The following is a 20,035-nucleotide window of genomic DNA, read 5'->3' as shown; positions in this document are numbered from 1 at the left end:
CTACTTTTCTTCAATCTAAATTGTGCGCGTATTGCTGTGGTTAGTTGGTCGGTAATACAAGCAACGTAAGGTCGTTTAGTGCCAGCGTAGCAAAGCACAAAGGCCAAAGGGCTACTTCGAATCACAGCGCTTAGTTGTTACAGAGAGTTTAAAGAATGGTGCGATGTCAGGTGTTCTAAATCTGTAAGTCGTTTTCCATAAGATGTTGATTAGATTTCATGGAGTAAAAACAATTTCTTGCTGCTCGTTTTACCATAACCAGTACCTCTTACATTGCACTAATTTCAAGCCGTAATGGTTGCAATCTGTCTGTACCTAAAGCCAAAGCACCAAATACCGCAATAACACCGGTGAGGTAAATATACGTAACAGAACGGCTATTTCGGGAATGTGGGAATTTGGACATGCGGCATCGGGTTTACTTACTGGCTGAGACAATACTTAGCAGCCCACTAAAGATGGTCACAGTTGAAATACAAAATAACACAAATGACTTCACAAACAATAACTCACAACAAAGGCATGCGGCTGCCTATGGGAAATCCACGTCACTGACTGTTTCATATCACACGAACCTGATTGACTGATACCGCGGTAAAACATGGGCATTTATACCATGTTTGGTGCGGATGCTGATCTTTGGGTCGCATTTTTACACATAGTAATACCTTGCAATATATTTCATGGAGTAGGAACCTCCGAAACGGTTGCTGAGCCGCGATTTAGGCCCGTGGCCCCACTATACAGGCATAGTAAACGGGTAACCAAATTACACAAGCATTGCTAGAAGTGCTTAAACCACATTGCGCCTCAAGAATTATTGTGTTGATGCCATCTTATTTATTCGATAATTAGTGTCTGCCATGTGGGCACCCAGGCATATTCATCAAATGTTGTTTGGTCAACAACAAAAAGCGATTGCAATCAATACCCGAAACACGTGTTTCATTGCATATTCTTGAGTTGCAGAAGATATTTAGTCGTTTTTTTACAAATAAATCATTCGACCTGAAAAAGAGTCGTGGGTGAAGGGGTTTGGGAAGTCCGGCCTCGTCCTGTTTGAAATTCCACCGCCACATACAGAGGTCTAATAAAATTATATTTTTCATTAGATTCACACACACCCACGATTGCGCCTGAATACTGAATAAAACAAATGTACACGAAACGGTGTGAAACAAGAGTCACCGGACGACAAAATCGGGCAAAGGGATTTTGGCAAGGACATAAGCACGACGGGGAGGGTAAGGGGAGCAAAAGCACTCCCAGGTGAAAATATCGCACAATGGGTCAAATTAACGAAGCACACTGTATACCGAAGTGTTGGATCATACAAAAATGATTTTGCTACACAATTATTACAAAAATTACTGGCATATTGGCTATTTACAGGAGCCAGTTCGGACTACGGTCCAAATATGCAACATAATGTAAAATGTAACCGTACATGGTGTAGAAGATTTTTCATTTAGAAAATCAGACACCGACACATCGCGGAATTAAAACATGACCTTTCAAAATGATCACGCCATCATCCGGTGCTGAACAGGATGCCGATTATATTTCAGCAAAAAATAAACATTATAGGATATATTTTTATTTGTTTCTGGTCGTATTAGGTAAGCTTTAATGTATGATAGCGATTAGTTGACAATAATCAAAACCAAATCAACTTTAAAGCATATTGGCTGAAGTTATGCGTCGTGTGCCATCGCAGGTGACTATTTCAAGAGCCACCCCACAAGACTGAAACTTAAGACTGTTTCCATAACTACCACAACAATTATTGCATAACAGTAGAAGAACAATGACATCGTAGACAGACAGTTAGGAGAGCTCCCGATGTTGTTTCAAACATATCATATATAGTACACGTTGTTTCAAGCAGTGACGACAAACTTGGGATTGAGAGATCAACATTATGATGTACGGCGATTTTAAATCAACCAATCACAAACCAATACGACAGATCTGTATGTGATAGTTGGATTAGGCTTTTGCTTCATTTAAATAGATACGTGGTGACGAGTGGCTGCCCTCGATTGGTCAGCTCACATTTCCACGTCAACCAATCAGATGTCGCACAAATTGTCAAATTTACAGACGTTCATCAGATACCCATAAAACAACGGTGTACGTCATCATCATCGTAATAATAGGTAATGATAAAGAATCAATGATGCGTGACGAAAGCAGCAAAGTCGCGCTCTGGCGCCATCGGCGGAGAAGAAATTGAAGGTATTGAGTCGGATAGAAATCACAAAAGGAAGACGCAGGGCGTGCGCGTGCATTGATCTGTATCAATACACCCAGGACACTGGAACCCATTGTTGCATTGAGGCGATTTCTTCGATTGCGTTCTGTGAGAAGAAAATGAAAAGTTTTACTTGCAGGAAATTTCGCCATCAACTTCACATATACAAGAATTATTTGACAATTTCAAAAACAGACACTTTTAGAGCTTTTCGGTGTAAGGCAGTGGTTTCAAACTTCACGGACATCAAAGTGGCCAGTGGGGTGGTTTTAGGGGGTCTGTGCATGAGCCTTTTCATTAAATTTTACGAATATTCGCTTTTTTCTGTTTTCCCGTTTTCGTTAAATTTATCGTCAAATTTTTGGCGGTTTTTGGCCCTTCCTACTTGTTACGTCACAATCATTTTCTAATGAGTCCAATCAGGACATAAAGGCTGGGGTATGGAGAAGTACAAATCAAGTATACAAGCAGTCAAATACAACCACGGGGTACAGGAGAAAGTGCGAATACCTCAAGCACGGTGATGGTTTGGTCAATGTTGTTGTTTATGATGATAAGATCGAAGTAATGCTGATACGCATTTTTGAGTAAATCGGATTCACGCTGCAATCTTTCCAGGCTCTCATCCTGAAGAAACAACATTTTATTACTGAAAGAAACAGTTTATTTATGGGCAACACGACCGTTCGAAAGAAAAACCATACGAACAAGAAATGAAGCCTTATCATTTGGCTAAATTTTGCACATACTGTAAGTTGTATGGTGCTTACACCTAACCTCATATTTCCACTTACTTTAATATGTTTCTGCCAAGTGGGATCCTTGTTTGCAAAAAAATAAGAAAAAATATATTGACGGAGGGACATTTACCAAACATTGACACAAAAACTACCAATACATGTTTCCATTAAGTATATATCCGTACAACACCACTAATTGTTTCCCAAATATTAACTACAGATACTTTATCTATGTAGGCCTAACGAAATTCATGTTCATTGACTCTGTAAGAGGTCACTGTGCTTTTCCATGCATTTTATTCCGGAATAATCCCCTAAATCACAAATATACGATGTAGTAGTTTGCGTTGTTTTTTCATGCGCAAACCAATTCTTTTTTTTCGGATCAAGAAATGGCGCAAAGCTATAGGGCAGGCGGGCGTAATCACGCGAGAAAAAAAGTGTATCAAAAAGTGAACTTACTTCTTCCAGTGACGTGGTAGTGACGTCAGGCGCCGAAATGAAGACAACAAACGGAGAAAATTCGGACGTGCGGAGCGTCTTCAGAGCCTGGAATAAATTTAGACAAGTTTGAAAATCAGTGAAAATCACACAAAAATGTTCAAATATTTCGTAACAACAGCAGCATTTGTAATAACCTGCGTATGTGGGCGGTTAGAAGCAGATTTGTCTGTGAATAAAACAGCAGACCAAACTGTTCCAAATGTAAGTGGGAGCGTTAACATTTTGAGTGGGAATGTCCATATATCCTAATATCTGTTCCTGTTCTAAGAATCTGCGTGTTTCGTTTTTGTTTTTTTTTATCATTTTTTTTATGAAAACGCTGACGCCCCTCCACTTAAAAATATATATATTTCGCAACAGCAGCGCTAATGTTTTAGTTTTTTTTTTATATTAAAAGTGGACACACTGTTGGTCGTTCAAAATCACTACACATATTCGTAATAAACAGAAACCTGAGGCTCAACGTCGAGAATGGCCATCAACCCGTCTTGGTGGATTTTTTTTATCGTGTCCAGTTTCGTTCCATAACAGGCGTTTTCATGCGTTCCGTACTCCAAGTACAAATTGTTTTTGATTTCATACATCATGGTCTCGTAGGTGGTGAAATAGTAATTGACGCCAGCTTGTTCCTCTGGCCGTTGAGGCCTCGTCGTGTCTGTGGAAATGAAGACATGGATGGATTGACGAATTTATTTCGAGGTATTTTAGAGGAAATTTGCTCCTATAATAAAATAGACATTATTTTGAATAACGGCAGGAAAACGGTTGAGGTCCTTAAATGCCATAATGGGAAATGGTACAAAAACAATGTTTTGCGGCTTTTAGCTTATGTATTTAATGGTTAAAATGGATTTAATTAAACCCTATACATTAAACATGTGTTTGTGTAATATACTCGGCTCTAGTTTGGTGTTGAAACAAGCATATAGTATAAGTATCTGTGTAATTGACAAAATGCTTTTATGCTCGGCTGTAATAGTTTTTCAAACACAACTTACGTGGAACAGGGTAGGCAAACTTTCCAGGGTGTTGGGCGATCAGTGTATTCTTGATATGACGTCTTCCAACACCATGCGCACCTGTCATAAACCAACAACGGCGGGGTTAGGGCTAGTACAGTTTAACAGGTAAGCAATAGTGAAAGCAAAACAACCTTAAATAAGTGATTACTAAACATAAGTTCTTATAAATATTTGGCTCACACCAGCCGCTGGATTCCTATCGGAGCAGTGTATCAGCAAAACTTATTTTACCATAAAAACGGCGCCCTGCCATAAAAATAGATGGAAACGGTTAGGTCTTTGCGAATAAAAATTGAAGCAAAAGGAATAACATTTTCCTTGCAATTCTTTCGCAAATTGTCGATAAAGAGGTTTTTTCGAGAATCGTAAAGCAGAAAACAAAGTAGAAACCGACCTAACAGAACTAATGTTTTCCTTCTGAACGCCGGAACTTTCACAACTTCTTCGTACGTCACCAAATCAAGTTGGTCGAACACTAAAAACATATTGGAAATACTGGTTAGTACAGTGGACCCCAAATTGTTTATCGTGAGGTTCCAAGGCCGTCACACAACAATTTAAACAAAAAAATTAGTTTGGCGAAGAAATAGAGGAAAATAACATAGCCTTCGTCGACTAAAAATTGTAAAAATAGAAATAAATTGTCCTAATAGATTTATAGTTGGAGCGTTGCACGCCCAAAAGTTTGAGAACCATGGTTAGAGAATTATACGACTCATTACCTGCGTTGTGTTTTGCGAGGTATTTGTCTTTCTGTGGTTTCTTCTTCTTCCCGAACCACGAGTTTCCGCAGTTCTGTTGCTCCTTCGCTCTCTCCATGGCAAGACATGCGACCCTCCTGTTTGAAGCAAGACTTCCCAGTTTAGTGACATTGACCTTCACCATCAGTGACCAAAAACACAGCCAGAATAAAAAACAAACGAACCATTCTTGCAGCTCCGGCGACGGAACAAGTCCCGCTTTCTGGCCAGGATCATCAGCTACCATTGCTTGCCACCAGTTGTGGTCGTCCTTGCTGATAACTTGTAATATATCTCCTGTATTGAAGCGAATTCCGGCTTCTTTGCAAGGAATGAGATCGTCAGACCGAGGGTCGTAATCGAATTGAGCTTTGACGTATATCTGTGGGTAATGCGGGTAACTCATGAAATATGTTCAATGCAGAAAGTGACTTTTTACAATGTTGAGAGATTAAATAAAATAAATCAAAACGCCGTTAAGAATCGTTGCTATGGCTGATTAAGCCAAGCAGTTTATCGCGATATGAAGTGGAATGATTGGAGTTTAAATAATTGGATCTCAATGTATTTAATAATTGGATTTTTAATCTACTTATACAGAAAGTTCTCCCGATACGACCTACTTAAGGTAACTTTTGTGATGCTCTGATACCTATTAGGTTTTTTTTTATAATTAAAGGTAAAAAAAGAAACGCATCTACACAATAGGTTAATGACAAACACACGACAAGATGAATGGATGGATGAAGATTCCAAATGATTCGTACAAGGTATAATGAATTTGCACCACAAGACAGCAATAAGGAATTTGCATTTCACAACAAGAAGTTTAAAATTGAGCTGTTTATCAAGACAAGCTTAGACTTTAGTAACAGATATGTGTCAAATTAAACAAGTACAAGGGTCACGTCACAACAAACATGACGTCATACCTGCTTGAAAACATCTTCCCCGTTCATAAACTTAACCAGTGGGCAACAACAAAAAAACAGGCTTGGAAAATTCGGCCCCATATAGTTATAGTTCACAAAATGTACGGCTACAAAAATCTTTGACAACATTCTGACCACTAATTAAGCAAACTTGGTGTTTAACCAGCAGTGTTACCGCTTCATGCTTATTTAATAGATTTTCTGGTTTATTTTAGAAGCGGTGCTCAATTTATCATGAATTCAGCAAACTCGGACAGTTTAATCTTTAAAATCCAAGATCTGCTCTCAAACTCCCCAAAAACGTAAAGAGTCAACGCAAAGCCTACTGATTCTTGGGTTTAGGCAGATAATAAACCTGATTATAAATGTTAGTTTGATGTTTACCTCGCACGAAGGGGGTGGACTTCGGTAGCTAGGCACGATCTTAAACGTGATGTTTCCTCTCGCCTCTTTCTGTAGAGAAATTACAACAGATGAGGGCAAGGGAACACTCAGTAGTTATGGACCAATTGTGGTTGTCTTGAAATAAATACTAGACACAAGATTGTTTAATATTATGAATTTGACTTTTTTCCACTTGTGTCACGAAGTATTGCTGGATTGATGTCTCGAAGAAAACGTTTTTATTGTATTGAAATAGATACAACGTTGGAACCAGACTAAGATACAACTATTCAAAAAGTTTAAGGTCTAAAAGTATAGCGGGATAGATAAAAAACAAAAATACATAGACCTTAATCGAGTTAAAAATCGCAACGCGCCTCATTTTAGGCGCAATTATAGTAGGAAACTCATTATATCCATCGAGCAAGCAATGTCCAAACTACACAAACACTAGATGAATTCGGAGAAAACCAACGTCAAAAAATCGAAACAAATACAAGCTAAAGATATTTTGTAACTATAAATTTGTGTGTTCGACAAGTAACGTACGAGCATCTTTTGGAGGTTGTCGATCGTCTGATTTCCAACATTTACTCCGTTTATTTCGCGAATCTCGTCCCCGACGTGCAAGGTGCCTACGAAGATGGGGGAACAGGGTTTAAAAACGAGGTGCTTGGCACAATGTTACAAAGTTACGGTAGAATATCGGAAACTTATGCAAAGAATAGAAAGCGGTGTTTACCTTGTCTGTGGATCATTCCACCGTGCATGATGCGTGCCACAACACAATGACCTTCAGTATTTATTTTCAAGGTTATTCCCTGGAAGCAACAAAGGGTTGATATTCAGCAAGACCGAAATATAAAAAAATGATAAACTTTCATAATTTACAAGAAACTTCTTCACTTTTGCCACATGTTAAGCTCAAATTGAATGAGATTTCTAAATTCAAAAAAGTTTTTTTTTAATTGCTTTGCAAGTGACGTTTTATTTTAAATTTATCAAACAAAACCTAAAATGCAATTGTAAGTGTTATCCCAAACTGTGTTACATTATTTTTTAAACAAGCACGCTGCAAGGCTTAGTGCAGGAAACAGTGAGGTTATTCTCATTTACATATTATCGACAACGGGGAAACGATCCAGTGAAAACGCTGATTAGGGAAATTTGATCCCAAGAGAGATCACCCTCATTAGGTTTATAACGACGCGGAAAAACCCGTGTTGACGAAGGTACTCGAGGGGCCCCTTCATATTTGTCACGCGTGGAACACGAAATTCTCCGAATTTTAGCCTAAAAACGCGTGTGGAATACATAAGAAACTTACCAAAGGTTCGTCGGTATTTTTCATAAACTGGACAAGACGCACTCTCGTGGTGATTTCCCCTCCGTTCTGCTTCACTTCCTCCTCGGCGGGAAGTCCGTTCTGCACGTTCTGCCCACTAGTGGAAGGTGTGATTTGTGGCGATTCGTTGGTGTAAACTTCATGAGCAACCACATCGTGCGCTTGGAGCAGCCCCTATTTTGAACAAACACAGTGGTGCAAGAAATTTAAAATCCCAGAAATTTTTCACTGTAACTTTTTTACAGATAGTTTTGATCAAAACTCAGTACAAACTGCAAACCCGCATTAGAAAGTTATAAAAATAGAAAAAAAGTCATAAGTTATTTGACTCAAATCAATTCAATTCCCAGAAATACCTTTTGGCAAATCAATTATTTATAACTTCGGTTTGTACATGGCATGTTGACCATCAGTGTAATAGTGATTACTGGCATATTTGCTTCAAACCAACACAACACCCACCTTCATATGTGGTTGTGTGAGAAGTGCAGTGAGTTCCAGGGTTGAAGAACTGCCGCAGCTGCTCAACGATGAAAGGACTTCCCTTGCTCGATTAACGGAGTCACTAGGTGGCACTGCCTTCTTGCCCTGATTTTTTGTGTTGATGCGGTCGTACAACTATAAATACATGAAAAACAAACATAAAATTTTGTGAATTTCAGCTTGTCTGTGTGTAAATTATATTGTGTGGCTGGTAAAACCACACATTTAAATAAATTAAACTTGGTACGAAACAATGTTTTGACACAACAATTTCAGCTTTTAGTTCTGCAAACGAAAGGCTAACTAGAGACATATTTGTTTGAGACGCAGAAACCTACACCAACAGTTTTTGTTTTGCAATCAAGACCAAGTCTGATGTATTTGTTTGTTGTATTAATGGTTAAAATATGGCAAAAATACTTGACGAAAATACCTGGTGGAAGTGAAAGCACTGGGCAATCTCATTCATTTGTCCATTCCTGAACTGTCTATGTATGACTTCAGTAACGCTGTGACATGCTTTAATTTTAGGCTTTCTCTTATTAACTTTCAACCTTTTTAACAAAGGTTTAACTTGTCTTCGAACTTTTGAGTACAACTTTCGATAATTCATTTTTCACTTCTGCAAAATCTACCTCAAATATTAAACATTTGCTTGTTTTGACAAAACAAAAACTATTCTTTGCTGCAAAGATGCAGAAACCAATTAGACATTCCAGGCACACATAAACCTGATGATTTTTTTATATTTTAAACAGATAATGTCCATATTTAGCCATATATAAATGCACAAACGCTATACATTGGCTGTTGAGCAGCCACGTTTCAAGACTTGATGCAGAAAAGCAATGAGGTATCCTCATTTACCTACTAGCGTTTGAGGAGGAAGTGATCGGTTGGGAGACGCTCATTACTGGAAATCTGATCCCAAGAGAGATGGTTTTCATTAACTTAATGATGATGCGGAAAAAGTGTATTGATTGAGGTGTACTGATTTTTAAAACAATTATAGGTGATACTTATTGATTTATTGCAGGAAATGACTGTAAATATTTGTTAAAAAAAAACACTTAACGCTATGGAGCAGACATGTATTGCATTTTTTTACAAAAGCATCACAAGAAACAAAATGAGTATGCATCAATTTTAAATCAAATGGACAAGATTTGCAAAACTTTTTAATTGGTTTTCTGTTGGAATGATAAAATATGAGGAAAATTCATGAGAAATGTAAATGATGATCCTGAAGTTTTTTAAAAAAAATTTAACCATTATATTTGACAAAGTTTTGACGCTTTTTAATAAAGACATAACCTAATGTAAATAAAATTAATAGTAAATATTTTTTTAAAAACAGTAAGTATATGAGCTACTATTTGGACCTATTTAGGTCTCATGTTATGATCTTGCTCACTAAGTGGCCAGACAAAGACTTCCACCTTGTGGTGACTATACAGTGTTCTTTAAACCAATAGGCTTGTTTTGTTGGTAAATGACAATTTAAATCGTTCAACTTTTAAAATCGTTATATTAAGCTGGGTTTAAAACCAAATTAAAACTGGGGCATGCTTCCAATTAATCCCGTTGAAATTTGGTTCAGGCAGTTGCCCAGCAAGAATTAAAAGCAAAAAATTTAGATACACCTATTGCTACATAACTTTCAAACTAACAATTTGCGAAAAACAAAAAAACAATACGTACAAACAAAATCCAAACATAAACAACGCATAAAAATGACAAACAACAATAGTTTTGTTAATTTTTAATGACAAATTTTCTGAACCCAAGCTGTGGTGGCTAATTCAAGCTTCTTTTTAAAGATCGTGGACTTGGTGGAGGGGGCAAACTATCTGTACTGCCGCCCAGTGGAGTATTTTTTGGTAACTCTTTATTCTGGAGATTGGTGACTTGTTGTGGAATTGGTGGTTTGCTGATTATAGCGTTTTCATCGTCACTACTGGTCTGTAATATAATCTCAAATTAATTTTATCCATTCAATCATTCGCTCTTACAATTTACTTTAGTGTAATAAAACATTTTTACATACTTACTTTCCATGGAGAGTTTCTCAACAAAGGAACTCTTTGCTCAGCCAGGAGGGACTCAGTGTTATCAACAGGTAGTGTCTGCTGTTTAGTAAGTTTTTCAATTTTTCTACCAGTGTATTTTGGGGACATACTACGTTGAAGTGAAGGTGATTGTCGGTACCTGGAATTCGGTATAATTAGCTTTCAAGATTTTGTACAAGTGAAAAATGGTAGCTGGTATTTTACAAGAGGGCTATAGCACAAAAATCACAAAAAATATGGTATATTGTTGGTTGTTCTCTTTAGTTTGCAAACAAATCACATTTTCTAAACATTTCCATAACAGAAAATAAATAAGTATACACCAACTAACCTGTGAGGGGTTTCAGCATAAATCTGAGTCAATTTTTTGGCACTTTCCCATCTCCGAATAAATGAATCCTCAAATCCAAATGTTCCATCAAAACCATGTTTTCCAGATCGGTGTTTTTCAACTTTCACATCCATTCTTTGCAACAAAACTTTCTAACAACTAGCTGCAGATGTAACAGTTTGTCTGCTAGTTTCTGCCTCGAAAGAAAGTAAAGTTGACAAAAAAATTTGTCTCGAAGAAATGTACAAAGCTAACTTGCCCAAAACATACCTGACATAACTTCCATTCTTGCAAAAATTCAAAAATAAACTTTAACGTAAATTTCAAATAAGTCATACACTGACCAACTCTTTGTTCTGTAAAATATCCTTTGTCTAAGGTAAGTCTCTGTATGTATGGTGCTGCGTGTGGCCTTTATAAATCTTTTGTGTAAAGGGAGTTCGATGATTTAATTATCACAGGTTGGGCTGCTGTGCATGCAGCTTTTGCATGTGGTATGCGCTATCAGATAAATGTGACCAGACATGTGACACACAGCTTACATAAACACAAGTGAGAGAAGGGCCTCATTTGATTGCACTGCTTGCATAATCATGTTACCCTCCGTTAAATTGATTATTCTGGAAGCATCAAAAACATTTGTGGTGATACAACATGACATGTCAGGCTCAAATATAAAAAAGGTTGTTGACATTCTCAACAACAAGGGAATTTTCCACTGAAAACAAATCACACACATTACTCTTCAAACTAGAATAATCTTTCTGCACTAAACATTAAGAAAATATTTCTGCAACTCCAATCACAGTCACACTGAGCAGGTAGCAATGTCTCTTTACACGTATAACAATAAATATCTGCATCACATCTTTATTACACCACTGATGAGCATAGTTGGCTGTCCTTAAATCATGCACCTGCCATGGAGGTGAGACGTTGACAAAAAAGTAAAACCAGGCACAGACCTAGTTAATGATTAACATTAAGTGGAAAATTAACTGCCACAAGATTCATGTACTGTGTAATGTCCGATAAACACATGTGACATATGCCTTCCTGTCCAGCGAGCTATGAAGCTTATAAAATCCAGTATTCTGATATCTTTTTTTACACACACTTATTTTGTTTTATCTTGATAGTTTTAAGATAACACATTAATTGTAAATATCAGTTTGCAAATAGTTAAAGCTTTTTTTCATTCACCCTTTTCCATTCTCAAGTTACAAATCAAAGTGTGAATATTTTATTGCTTTAGTGAAAATTATGTGCACTGGTTTATGTACAGCGTTTCTTGTTCAAAGCAAGCATGATTGCACAGTATGGAAGCTACCATTGGCAGCGATAGGAATAACCACAAAAACATACCTCAAGCATGCTGTACAACGACTTGTCATCAAGGAGACTCTGTAGGAATGAAAGGTCGTTCTCTGCACCATCTGATAAGGCGTGGATTTCCTCTAAGCTATCAAGCACATGAGCAACCGCACCTGCAGCAAACAATTATTGAATAATATTTTTGAGAATAATCTACAGCAATTACATATTCACAATCCAAACATTTGAATATCTTTATTATGTCATGCATTTTAAAAACCTGTACAACACTGTATACTTTTTTCTAGTTTTATGTTGTGATGGAAGTTTCTTAACTTTGGCTGCACCAAAGCACATAAAATGCATATTGACTGTGTTTAGAATGTTTATGATTGCAACATAATTGATGGGTTTTGGGAGGTTTGAATTAATTTCTCTACCTAAAATGTTTTGTCAATTAAATAACAAACAACACTGAAAACAATAAGCTCGACCCCTACCGGATGAAGTTGGATCTTGCTCCTCAAACAACAAAGCATCGTCGCCGTCTAGTGGTGGGTCACTGTAGAAGGAGGTGAATTTGACACTGGACACAGCAGCCAGCACAGCACCCTGGAGAACAATAGTTAAATATTTTTATACCCGATACAAAAACAACATTACAAGATATATTTGCATGAGCTTGTAATGGCTGTAGTTTTTTTCCTTGAGGTCCGTGAAATAATAAATAAAATGTTAAATTCCATAACAAACTTTTCAGCCCTATGTGCATTACTAAAGCTTTGTCGCAGTTTCCTTTTTATTATAGCAACTACAAAAACAAGCTGAATTAAAATTTGGCCAATGGCTTACTTTCAGTTTTCTTCTTGCATTAAACTTTTTGAGTTGCTCAACGGAATCAGTTAGATGAACTTTTGGGGCGTAGCGATCGCGTTCTTTAATCCAAGGATGGTTAAGGCACTCGAACACAGTGATACGTTCATTGGGGTCAAGGGTCAACATTCGTTGGATGAGATCTTTGCAGGAGGGGCTAATCGATTCCCATTGCTTTGGATTCATCTGAGTAAAATATTGATGTTTAATAATGTGTGTAAAAGCAGCACAAATTTTTCACACTTTTCAAATGAAAAAAAATACATTTTATACACATGGTTCACAATGCTTCGTAGCCAAAGCATTGCGAAAAGTGGCTGATCCAGATTGGCTGCGAAGCCTTGTGAACCTTGTGATCGCCAAATTTAAAGGGCCTGCGCAGCGATCCTGCCTTGCTATGTGAAAGCATGGTATTACTTATTTTATACATATGTTAATTAGTCTGCAGAAAAATAGGAAAGTTTAGTTAAAGGTTTAGGTTTTGTTGTTGTTCTTATTGTGCATCGGTGCCACACATCTATACATATGAAAGAAGTCCTAACAAACTTTAATTTTTTAACATGCAACCTGAAACACATATTTTAACATTTTTTACAATGTTGTTACTCCCAACTTGAATTTTTTTTAGCCCACAAACTAGTTTGTGCAACACCGGATGCTTCAAGAATTTCCACCTTTAGTGCGTATCCTAAATGGCCCATTACCTTCCAGTACTAGTGGCTATTAATCTTTATCAGGTGATCGCAAGGAACCAGAACTAAAGCCATTAAAGAACTTCCTCGTATCAAAACAGTCCAGAGAACCACATAATGGGCCTGAGCTGACACAACGATCTAACAATGAGGCAATTTCTGAGGAAAGTTGCCTCTGGTCCACAGTCATGACTGACCATAGTTGGGGTAGTAGTGAGCTTGTTTTGCAAAAATAGATGACACAAAAGTTTGGGAAATTTAAAGTAATTGCATGGCAAGTTAAATGCACTAACCGCATTTATTACATTATTCATTGTCAAAAATATTTATAAATAGAATAAATACTGGGTTTTGGTTGTTTTTGCACATAAAACGTATGATTGTGCAGTAAGCTGTATATAAGCCCTTTTATACTAAACTGTTCTTTTCTGAAAATCAGCCTTTTTCAACAGTGCCAATAGTTCAAGGTTTATCACATATACATTGTACAGTTATAATAAGCCTTATCCCAAGCATACCATGATCATACAAAGTAAGTAAGCGGAAACATCTACCTTATATTTAGCTTCTGTGATTGATTGATATAATCGTTGTCGGGTTCCATAGAAAGGTAAACTGCCGCTGACAAGAATAAACATCATGACTCCGCAACCCCAAATGTCCACGGGTTTCCCGTACGGTTCCCCTTTCATAACTTCGGGAGCCATAAAATGTGGGGTACCCACATCTGTGTAGGAAAAGGTATATACTTGGTTGTGGGCAGTCTTTATGCTCAGTACATTAAACAGCATTGGGACAAAATCCAACTTTAAAAACTTTAATGAAGATGCAATGGAATGGCAACTAAACTTGTCGAAACTGGGAAAAATAAATTAAATAATTTCATTGTTAGTACGCAGCATCTCCATTAAAGATGCACATTTTAAATACTATACAATAGATCTTAAAAATAGGAACACATTATTCATTTTAAAAAGAAAAAATGTACATGTTATATATGGCAGCATGTTGCAAGACTTGTGTGCAGTGTTGAAATATTACAAACCTCCGGTAATAAATCCATTGTCTTCTATTTGAGTTGCGAGACCGAATCCTCCTAACTTTACGGCGGCTGAGTTTTCTTTTGATGCAAGTAGGACACAATGTGGCTGCAATACAGAGATACAGTTAGTTTTCTCTGTGGAGTAAACACTCATAGAGAGTTGACACTCATAAAAAACAGACATTTTATAACTGAAGACATGAAATACTATGTTGAAATTTCTAGGGTTATGGGTGCAAATGAACAATTATTGGCTTTAGTTTAAACTTCTGTACAATAAGATTTTTCTTTACACTTGCACTAAACATATCGTTTATTGCATAAGACATGAAATACTGGGTTGTTCCTCTAAAATTATGGTCATCGAGTAAAAGATCAACTGGTGGCTTTAGTTTATATGTACAGTAAGATTTTTCTCTGCACTAGCAAAATCATTTTGCGGCTTGGAATGGTAAATGAGCCATCTTATGTTGTGGAAAAAAAATATATAAGCACTGACTTTAGTCTGAGTTTTGTACTAAGCGTGTGTTGCAACATTAAGACGGTGGACAGCAAGCGTGGACAAACAAGAGTGTAGTGTAAGTTACAACCCATCTGTCAGGTATTGATATAGGGGGACAAAATGTTTAGTTAATACTGTGAGGTGCCTAGCTTTGAATTCATCCATAAAATCTATGGGGCTGTCCACATATTTTATAACTTTTTAATACTGCAAACACTGCTTCTCTTTTACAAAAAACACTCTTTTTTAAGTTTAGACTGTAGTTTTACGGATTTGATAATTCTACTGATTTTTACATTGAAAAACTAAAGTATGAAGTTTAAAAGATTACAGTTTCATGGTAAACTGGTAGTTCTGTTTTTAAAAGATTAATAATTAAAACCCCATGTAAATGACACAACCATGCAATGCCATCCCATGCTGTGAACAACATATTGTGGTTGTTCCTCTGTTTCAACATATCTACTAGGTCATGTAATTTGTGTTTTGCAAATCAATTAAGTTTGGCAGCTAAAAATTATTTTGTACCTCTGTTGGTTAAAGAGTTGTCACAATAAATAGTAATACAGATACGATTTACTACTTGTATCTTCATAAATAGTAATACTATGTGTCGTCATTAAAAGCTATTTTCATCGCAATATGTCAGATCAAATCCCTGGAATTTGGCTAACACACAGGAATTCTAAGTTCCAAGTAGAGTTGATCAATTATTAAAATAGCCACAACTTTCCCATTGTGTGAATTATCCGTTTTAAAAAAGGGGTCGGATTAAAAGAAGGAAATTGCCAAACATACCTTGATATCACGATGCACAACATTCTGTTCATGGCAATACCGCAGGGCTTCCAGTATTTGACGCATGTAATGGCTAAATGCAACAACATCAAGTGTTAATTAGTGTCAAAATCTGTGGTTTTATATGTTATATTTATAACCGCCAGTAGCCGTGTACGTTTTAGTGACATTTCCTGTTCATATTTAAGAGGACATACATGTGCAAAATATTATGATGGGGTGCTTGGAAATGATTGAATGGCACATCGAATCCTTCTGTCGAGGAAATAGCCCTTGTCATAAATTTTGCCTCTTGGGAACAATGTGCCCCCATTAACACTGATAATTGTGCAATAAATAGCCTTCTCACTCATGTACTAGTCATGTTCTAGTCTGTAGGGACTGAGAATTGACATGACTTAATTCAATTCTATCCAATGTTGAACTCTGGTTCACCTACATGCCCTGTGGGTGCAAAATTGTGATAGAAGCACTTCATAAATATCTATGAGCATTGGATTGCCAAACAGAGCCATTTTCGTTGCGTTGGGTTATGAATTGCAGCCACTGTCAGACCTTATTAATTTGGGTTACTTGGTTTTGGTGTATTCAGAATATAAGGAGTGCAATGCATGGGATGAAAACTGTTGGCAGACGTTTTTGTGTCAAAAAGCATGGTGTCTGGATGTTGGGGGGGGGTAAAGAATTTGCACAAGCTTTGCAGGACAACATAAAACAAAAGTATTTGTTACCTCGTGACTGCTTCACTGTAGACAAATCCCATGTTGGCCCGCTTAACAATCTCGAAACACAAATCAGCTCCATCCATGCTGAAAACATACATCTCGTTTTAGTCCAATTAAAATGGATTACTTGATTTATAAACGCATGCATGTGCCCTAATATTCCTCTAATTGTCAGGGATATATTTTGCTTTGCTACAATGTATTATAGCTAATTGCTACAATATATCCTCAGTAATCTTGCAACTTGCAAGGGAGGCTTTGGTTTGTGAAGAAAATATTATGTAACAACATAATGTTTAATCACACAAATATATATTTACACATAACTGCAACAATTAGGAAACATTTTATAAAGCATTTATGCATCAAAATTAGCAATTTGCTGCATGCATTAATGTAGTTTGGTGTTCTTTATATGCATTGTATAAATAAAACTCGTTTAGTTACAAACTTTAATATTACAGCAACAAACCGAATAGATAATGTGGCTCATATCACACTTGACAAGCTTAAAGCACTCAACTCACTATTCAAAAACCATGTACAGAAGACCGTCGCAACTATACACTTCAACCAATTCAACAACATGGGGGTGTTTCAGTTGATGACAAATGCTTGCTTCACGCTTCAAATCTACAACAGCAACAGGCAAAATAAAACACTAATGGAAATAATCTTCATAAAAACAACAAATTTATCAATGGGTAAGTAGAATAGGTCACAACAACACATGCATGGACATTGAAGGTCGTATTCCTATAGGGCGGACTATAATATTTGCATCAAGGCACTTTTGTTTATATATATACAAGTAGGATATACAAGCATTTAGTTTACATGAGTACAAAGTTGATTTACCATGAGCACTTAATCCTGGGCTTGCAGTAAATTGTGCAACATCAACAATTTTCACAGCAAACTGCTGTCTCGTAGCACGGTGAATGCATCGTCGCACAACACTGAATGGACCTCTACATAAAAAATAATTGGTTAACAATTTTTGGTACTTATACATTGAACAATCTTCAGAAGATGCTTAATAAAAAGCGAAACATGTTTTTTAAAACCAGAAGCGTTGTCACGAAGTTGTTATAGTAACATTGAAAAAATTGAAATTAAAGGTTAACATGAGTCACGCGAAAGAATTGTTGCTGGTTAGGTGGATTTCAAGAAGTAAAAACATGCTATTGCTTTTTAATGGTTGTTTTTTACTCAAATTTTCCACAGGAATGATCAGTGTAAATTAAAATTTCATTGGAAGGTGATATTATTTCTGTAGCTGATAAATAGGATGGTAAATTTATTGAGATAAAATTTTACAAAAAGTAAGACAAAACTCTGTTAATATTTATTTAGTGACAAATGTGCTTTTTGTTAGTTACAACCCAGATTGGAAAGTATGTTTTATGAGCGGAGGATTTTGTTTCGGCGATCGTTGATTGCGTGGACGATAACGTTTTTTTCGTCTGTTAATGCATTAGCTAATTAATATTGCGCGGATTATTGGTAAATTTCGCACGACATTTTTTCCAAACAACCTTACTGATCAAAAACAGTGTACAATATGCTGAACAGCAACACAATCTTACTTTCCGATTGTTTCAAACTGCTCGTAAACAGCCTCGAATGATGGTTCTTCATCAGCCATTATTGAAAGCAAGTAAAAATTATACTCAAATGTAAACAAACATTGTGGAATCTTGAACAAGAAAAAATAAATTGAATATCCAGACACAGCACAAATATTTTTCCATTCTTTCTAAGTCACGATGGCAACAAATGGTTTACACCAGTTGGGTGGGCAAGCCATATGGGCCAAATATGTTTTGGGCTTAATTTTGCAAATTAAAAACATCGTCCAACACAATGTTTATAGATGCACATGCTTAATGGCAAGATATCTTTTCAAAAACTTACAAATCTTAAATTTAGAAATTTGGCTATGCCATTGCTTTAAATACTTTGACCTGCTATGTACTTGAGTAATTAGTTAAGTCTTCCAAAACGTCCCAGGATAAAAAATAGGTTAATTATGCTTTCAAATTCTGTGTCCAACCCGACCTCACTTCGAAAACTAATTGTTCACACGTAAGTCGTATAGTATGTGCTGTAGCATCGAAAAAAAATCTTTCGCGAGAGAATTTAAATATGCACAAAATTGCGCAATGCAGCAAATATTTGCACAGTGTGTTTTTTGCCGTCAGCAAACTTATGAAAACTGAAAGCTTACTTCATTGCAGTTTCACGCATTTAAATGCCATTAACTTTACTACAGTATTGTCTTCAACACAATCCCGCCACAAACATTATACTCGCGACTCAGGAAACCTGTTGCACTGTAACATCACAATAACACTTTGTTACGCTTCGGTAACCTGGGGCTTGACGTAGCGAAATGCCAAGAGAAGTTTTTAAAATGTCTGTGGCGGTGCAAGCCCAGCCAGCGGAATGATATTTCTAGTTTTTCTTCTAAGGGAGTAAATTAAGAATTTTCGTACGCTATTTCATGTTCACAGATGTATTCGAATAAATGACTTGGCGTGTTGCACATCTCTTGCCTCCTGTGTGATTTTCAACTATATGCCATGGTCCAAGAGGTGTTTGGTAAATTTATTTTAGACAGCACGGCCGGAAGGCCAATAAACTGTCACAAACCGTTCACCTCCCACTGCTGGCCGTGATCCCTCGTCCGTTATTGTCTGGGTGTCTGGTACAGGGTTTATAGCATAACTAATAATGCACGTTCCTTATTTGAGACCCAAATTTCTTAGGACGTTACGGTAATGGCCTTTTTTTCATGTCTCTGGCGTGGCAACTACCGGTATATATCTATTTAAGATGTGTCATATTCAAAATCCCTTACATTTATGCAGTTAGGTAATTTTTGCAAATCCTTCCTGACGCAGATTTGGGTACTCAAATCCCGCACTGTTGTCAGGAAAAGACCTGACGTATGTACCTCCAATAGCATTATTAATACCCGTGGCATGTGCTAGAAGAACAAATTATTTAATTTCAATACGCCTGGCAACAACAGCAACGTAACAAAGATATTAGGTATGAAAACTTTTTAATTACGTGTTAATTACACGGAAAAGGAAAGCCAAAGCTAATCACGATAAAGCAAACGTTTCGAACACTGCTGTAGGCTAACCAACTGACTGAGTTACGACTAAAAGCGCCCACAAAAGCGGGCAAGCAAATGCAGAGACAAGCAAAACAAAGACAGGACTGAACTATCAGATGTGGTAATATTACATGGAATGACATGACAGGCAGGATCGC

At 36.8% G+C, this 20,035-nt stretch overlaps 2 protein-coding genes across 2 annotated transcripts; both read right to left on the bottom strand.

Annotated features, from left to right (window-relative positions):
* Positions 1-1,078: 1,078 nt before the first annotated feature.
* LOC145901455 (peripheral plasma membrane protein CASK-like) lies at positions 1,079-18,446 on the bottom strand. Its single transcript, XM_082989148.1, has 23 exons — positions 18,340-18,446; positions 17,609-17,721; positions 17,278-17,383; positions 16,757-16,834; positions 16,026-16,098; positions 14,729-14,831; positions 14,238-14,410; positions 12,971-13,177; positions 12,619-12,730; positions 12,170-12,291; positions 8,384-8,539; positions 7,904-8,095; positions 7,319-7,397; positions 7,126-7,211; positions 6,577-6,645; positions 5,446-5,642; positions 5,243-5,358; positions 4,915-4,995; positions 4,497-4,577; positions 3,951-4,153; positions 3,457-3,543; positions 2,765-2,881; positions 1,079-2,360 (listed from the first exon to the last, which is right to left on the bottom strand). The coding sequence occupies exons 1-23, from the start codon at positions 18,396-18,398 to the stop codon at positions 2,301-2,303; spliced, it is 2,670 nt and encodes an 889-aa protein (XP_082845274.1). The 5' UTR covers positions 18,399-18,446; the 3' UTR covers positions 1,079-2,300.
* On the bottom strand, positions 10,202-10,938 carry LOC145901613 (uncharacterized). The gene is made up of 3 exons (XM_082989355.1): positions 10,805-10,938; positions 10,456-10,612; positions 10,202-10,366 (listed from the first exon to the last, which is right to left on the bottom strand). Exons 1-3 carry the CDS (start codon positions 10,936-10,938, stop codon positions 10,202-10,204), a joined length of 456 nt encoding a protein of 151 aa, XP_082845481.1.
* Positions 18,447-20,035: the final 1,589 nt, after the last annotated feature.

This window comes from Ascidia mentula, chromosome 5 (assembly GCF_947561715.1).
Source record: "Ascidia mentula chromosome 5, kaAscMent1.1, whole genome shotgun sequence".
NCBI lineage: Eukaryota > Metazoa > Chordata > Ascidiacea > Phlebobranchia > Ascidiidae > Ascidia > Ascidia mentula.
The sequence above is the reverse complement of the archived record's forward strand: the minus strand, read 5'-3'. Positions and strand labels throughout refer to the sequence as shown.

Excerpts from the sequence above, each read along its gene's own strand:
- LOC145901613 (XM_082989355.1), bottom strand. The coding sequence starts at position 10,938 with ATGGATGTGAAAGTTGAAAAACACCGATCTGGAAAACATGGTTTTGAT. Across the intron at positions 10,613-10,804 it reads TATGCTGAAACCCCTCACAG|GTACCGACAATCACCTTCAC; the intron begins GTTAGTTGGTGT and ends ACCGAATTCCAG. Across the intron at positions 10,367-10,455 it reads TGAGAAACTCTCCATGGAAA|ACCAGTAGTGACGATGAAAA; the intron begins GTAAGTATGTAA and ends ATTATATTACAG.
- LOC145901455 (XM_082989148.1), bottom strand. The coding sequence starts at position 18,398 with ATGGCTGATGAAGAACCATCATTCGAGGCTGTTTACGAGCAGTTTGAA. Across the intron at positions 16,099-16,756 it reads TACAGTGAAGCAGTCACGAG|CCATTACATGCGTCAAATAC; the intron begins GTAACAAATACT and ends TGTTGCATTTAG. Across the intron at positions 8,540-12,169 it reads CGTTGTACAGCATGCTTGAG|TTGTACGACCGCATCAACAC; the intron begins GTATGTTTTTGT and ends ATGTATTTATAG.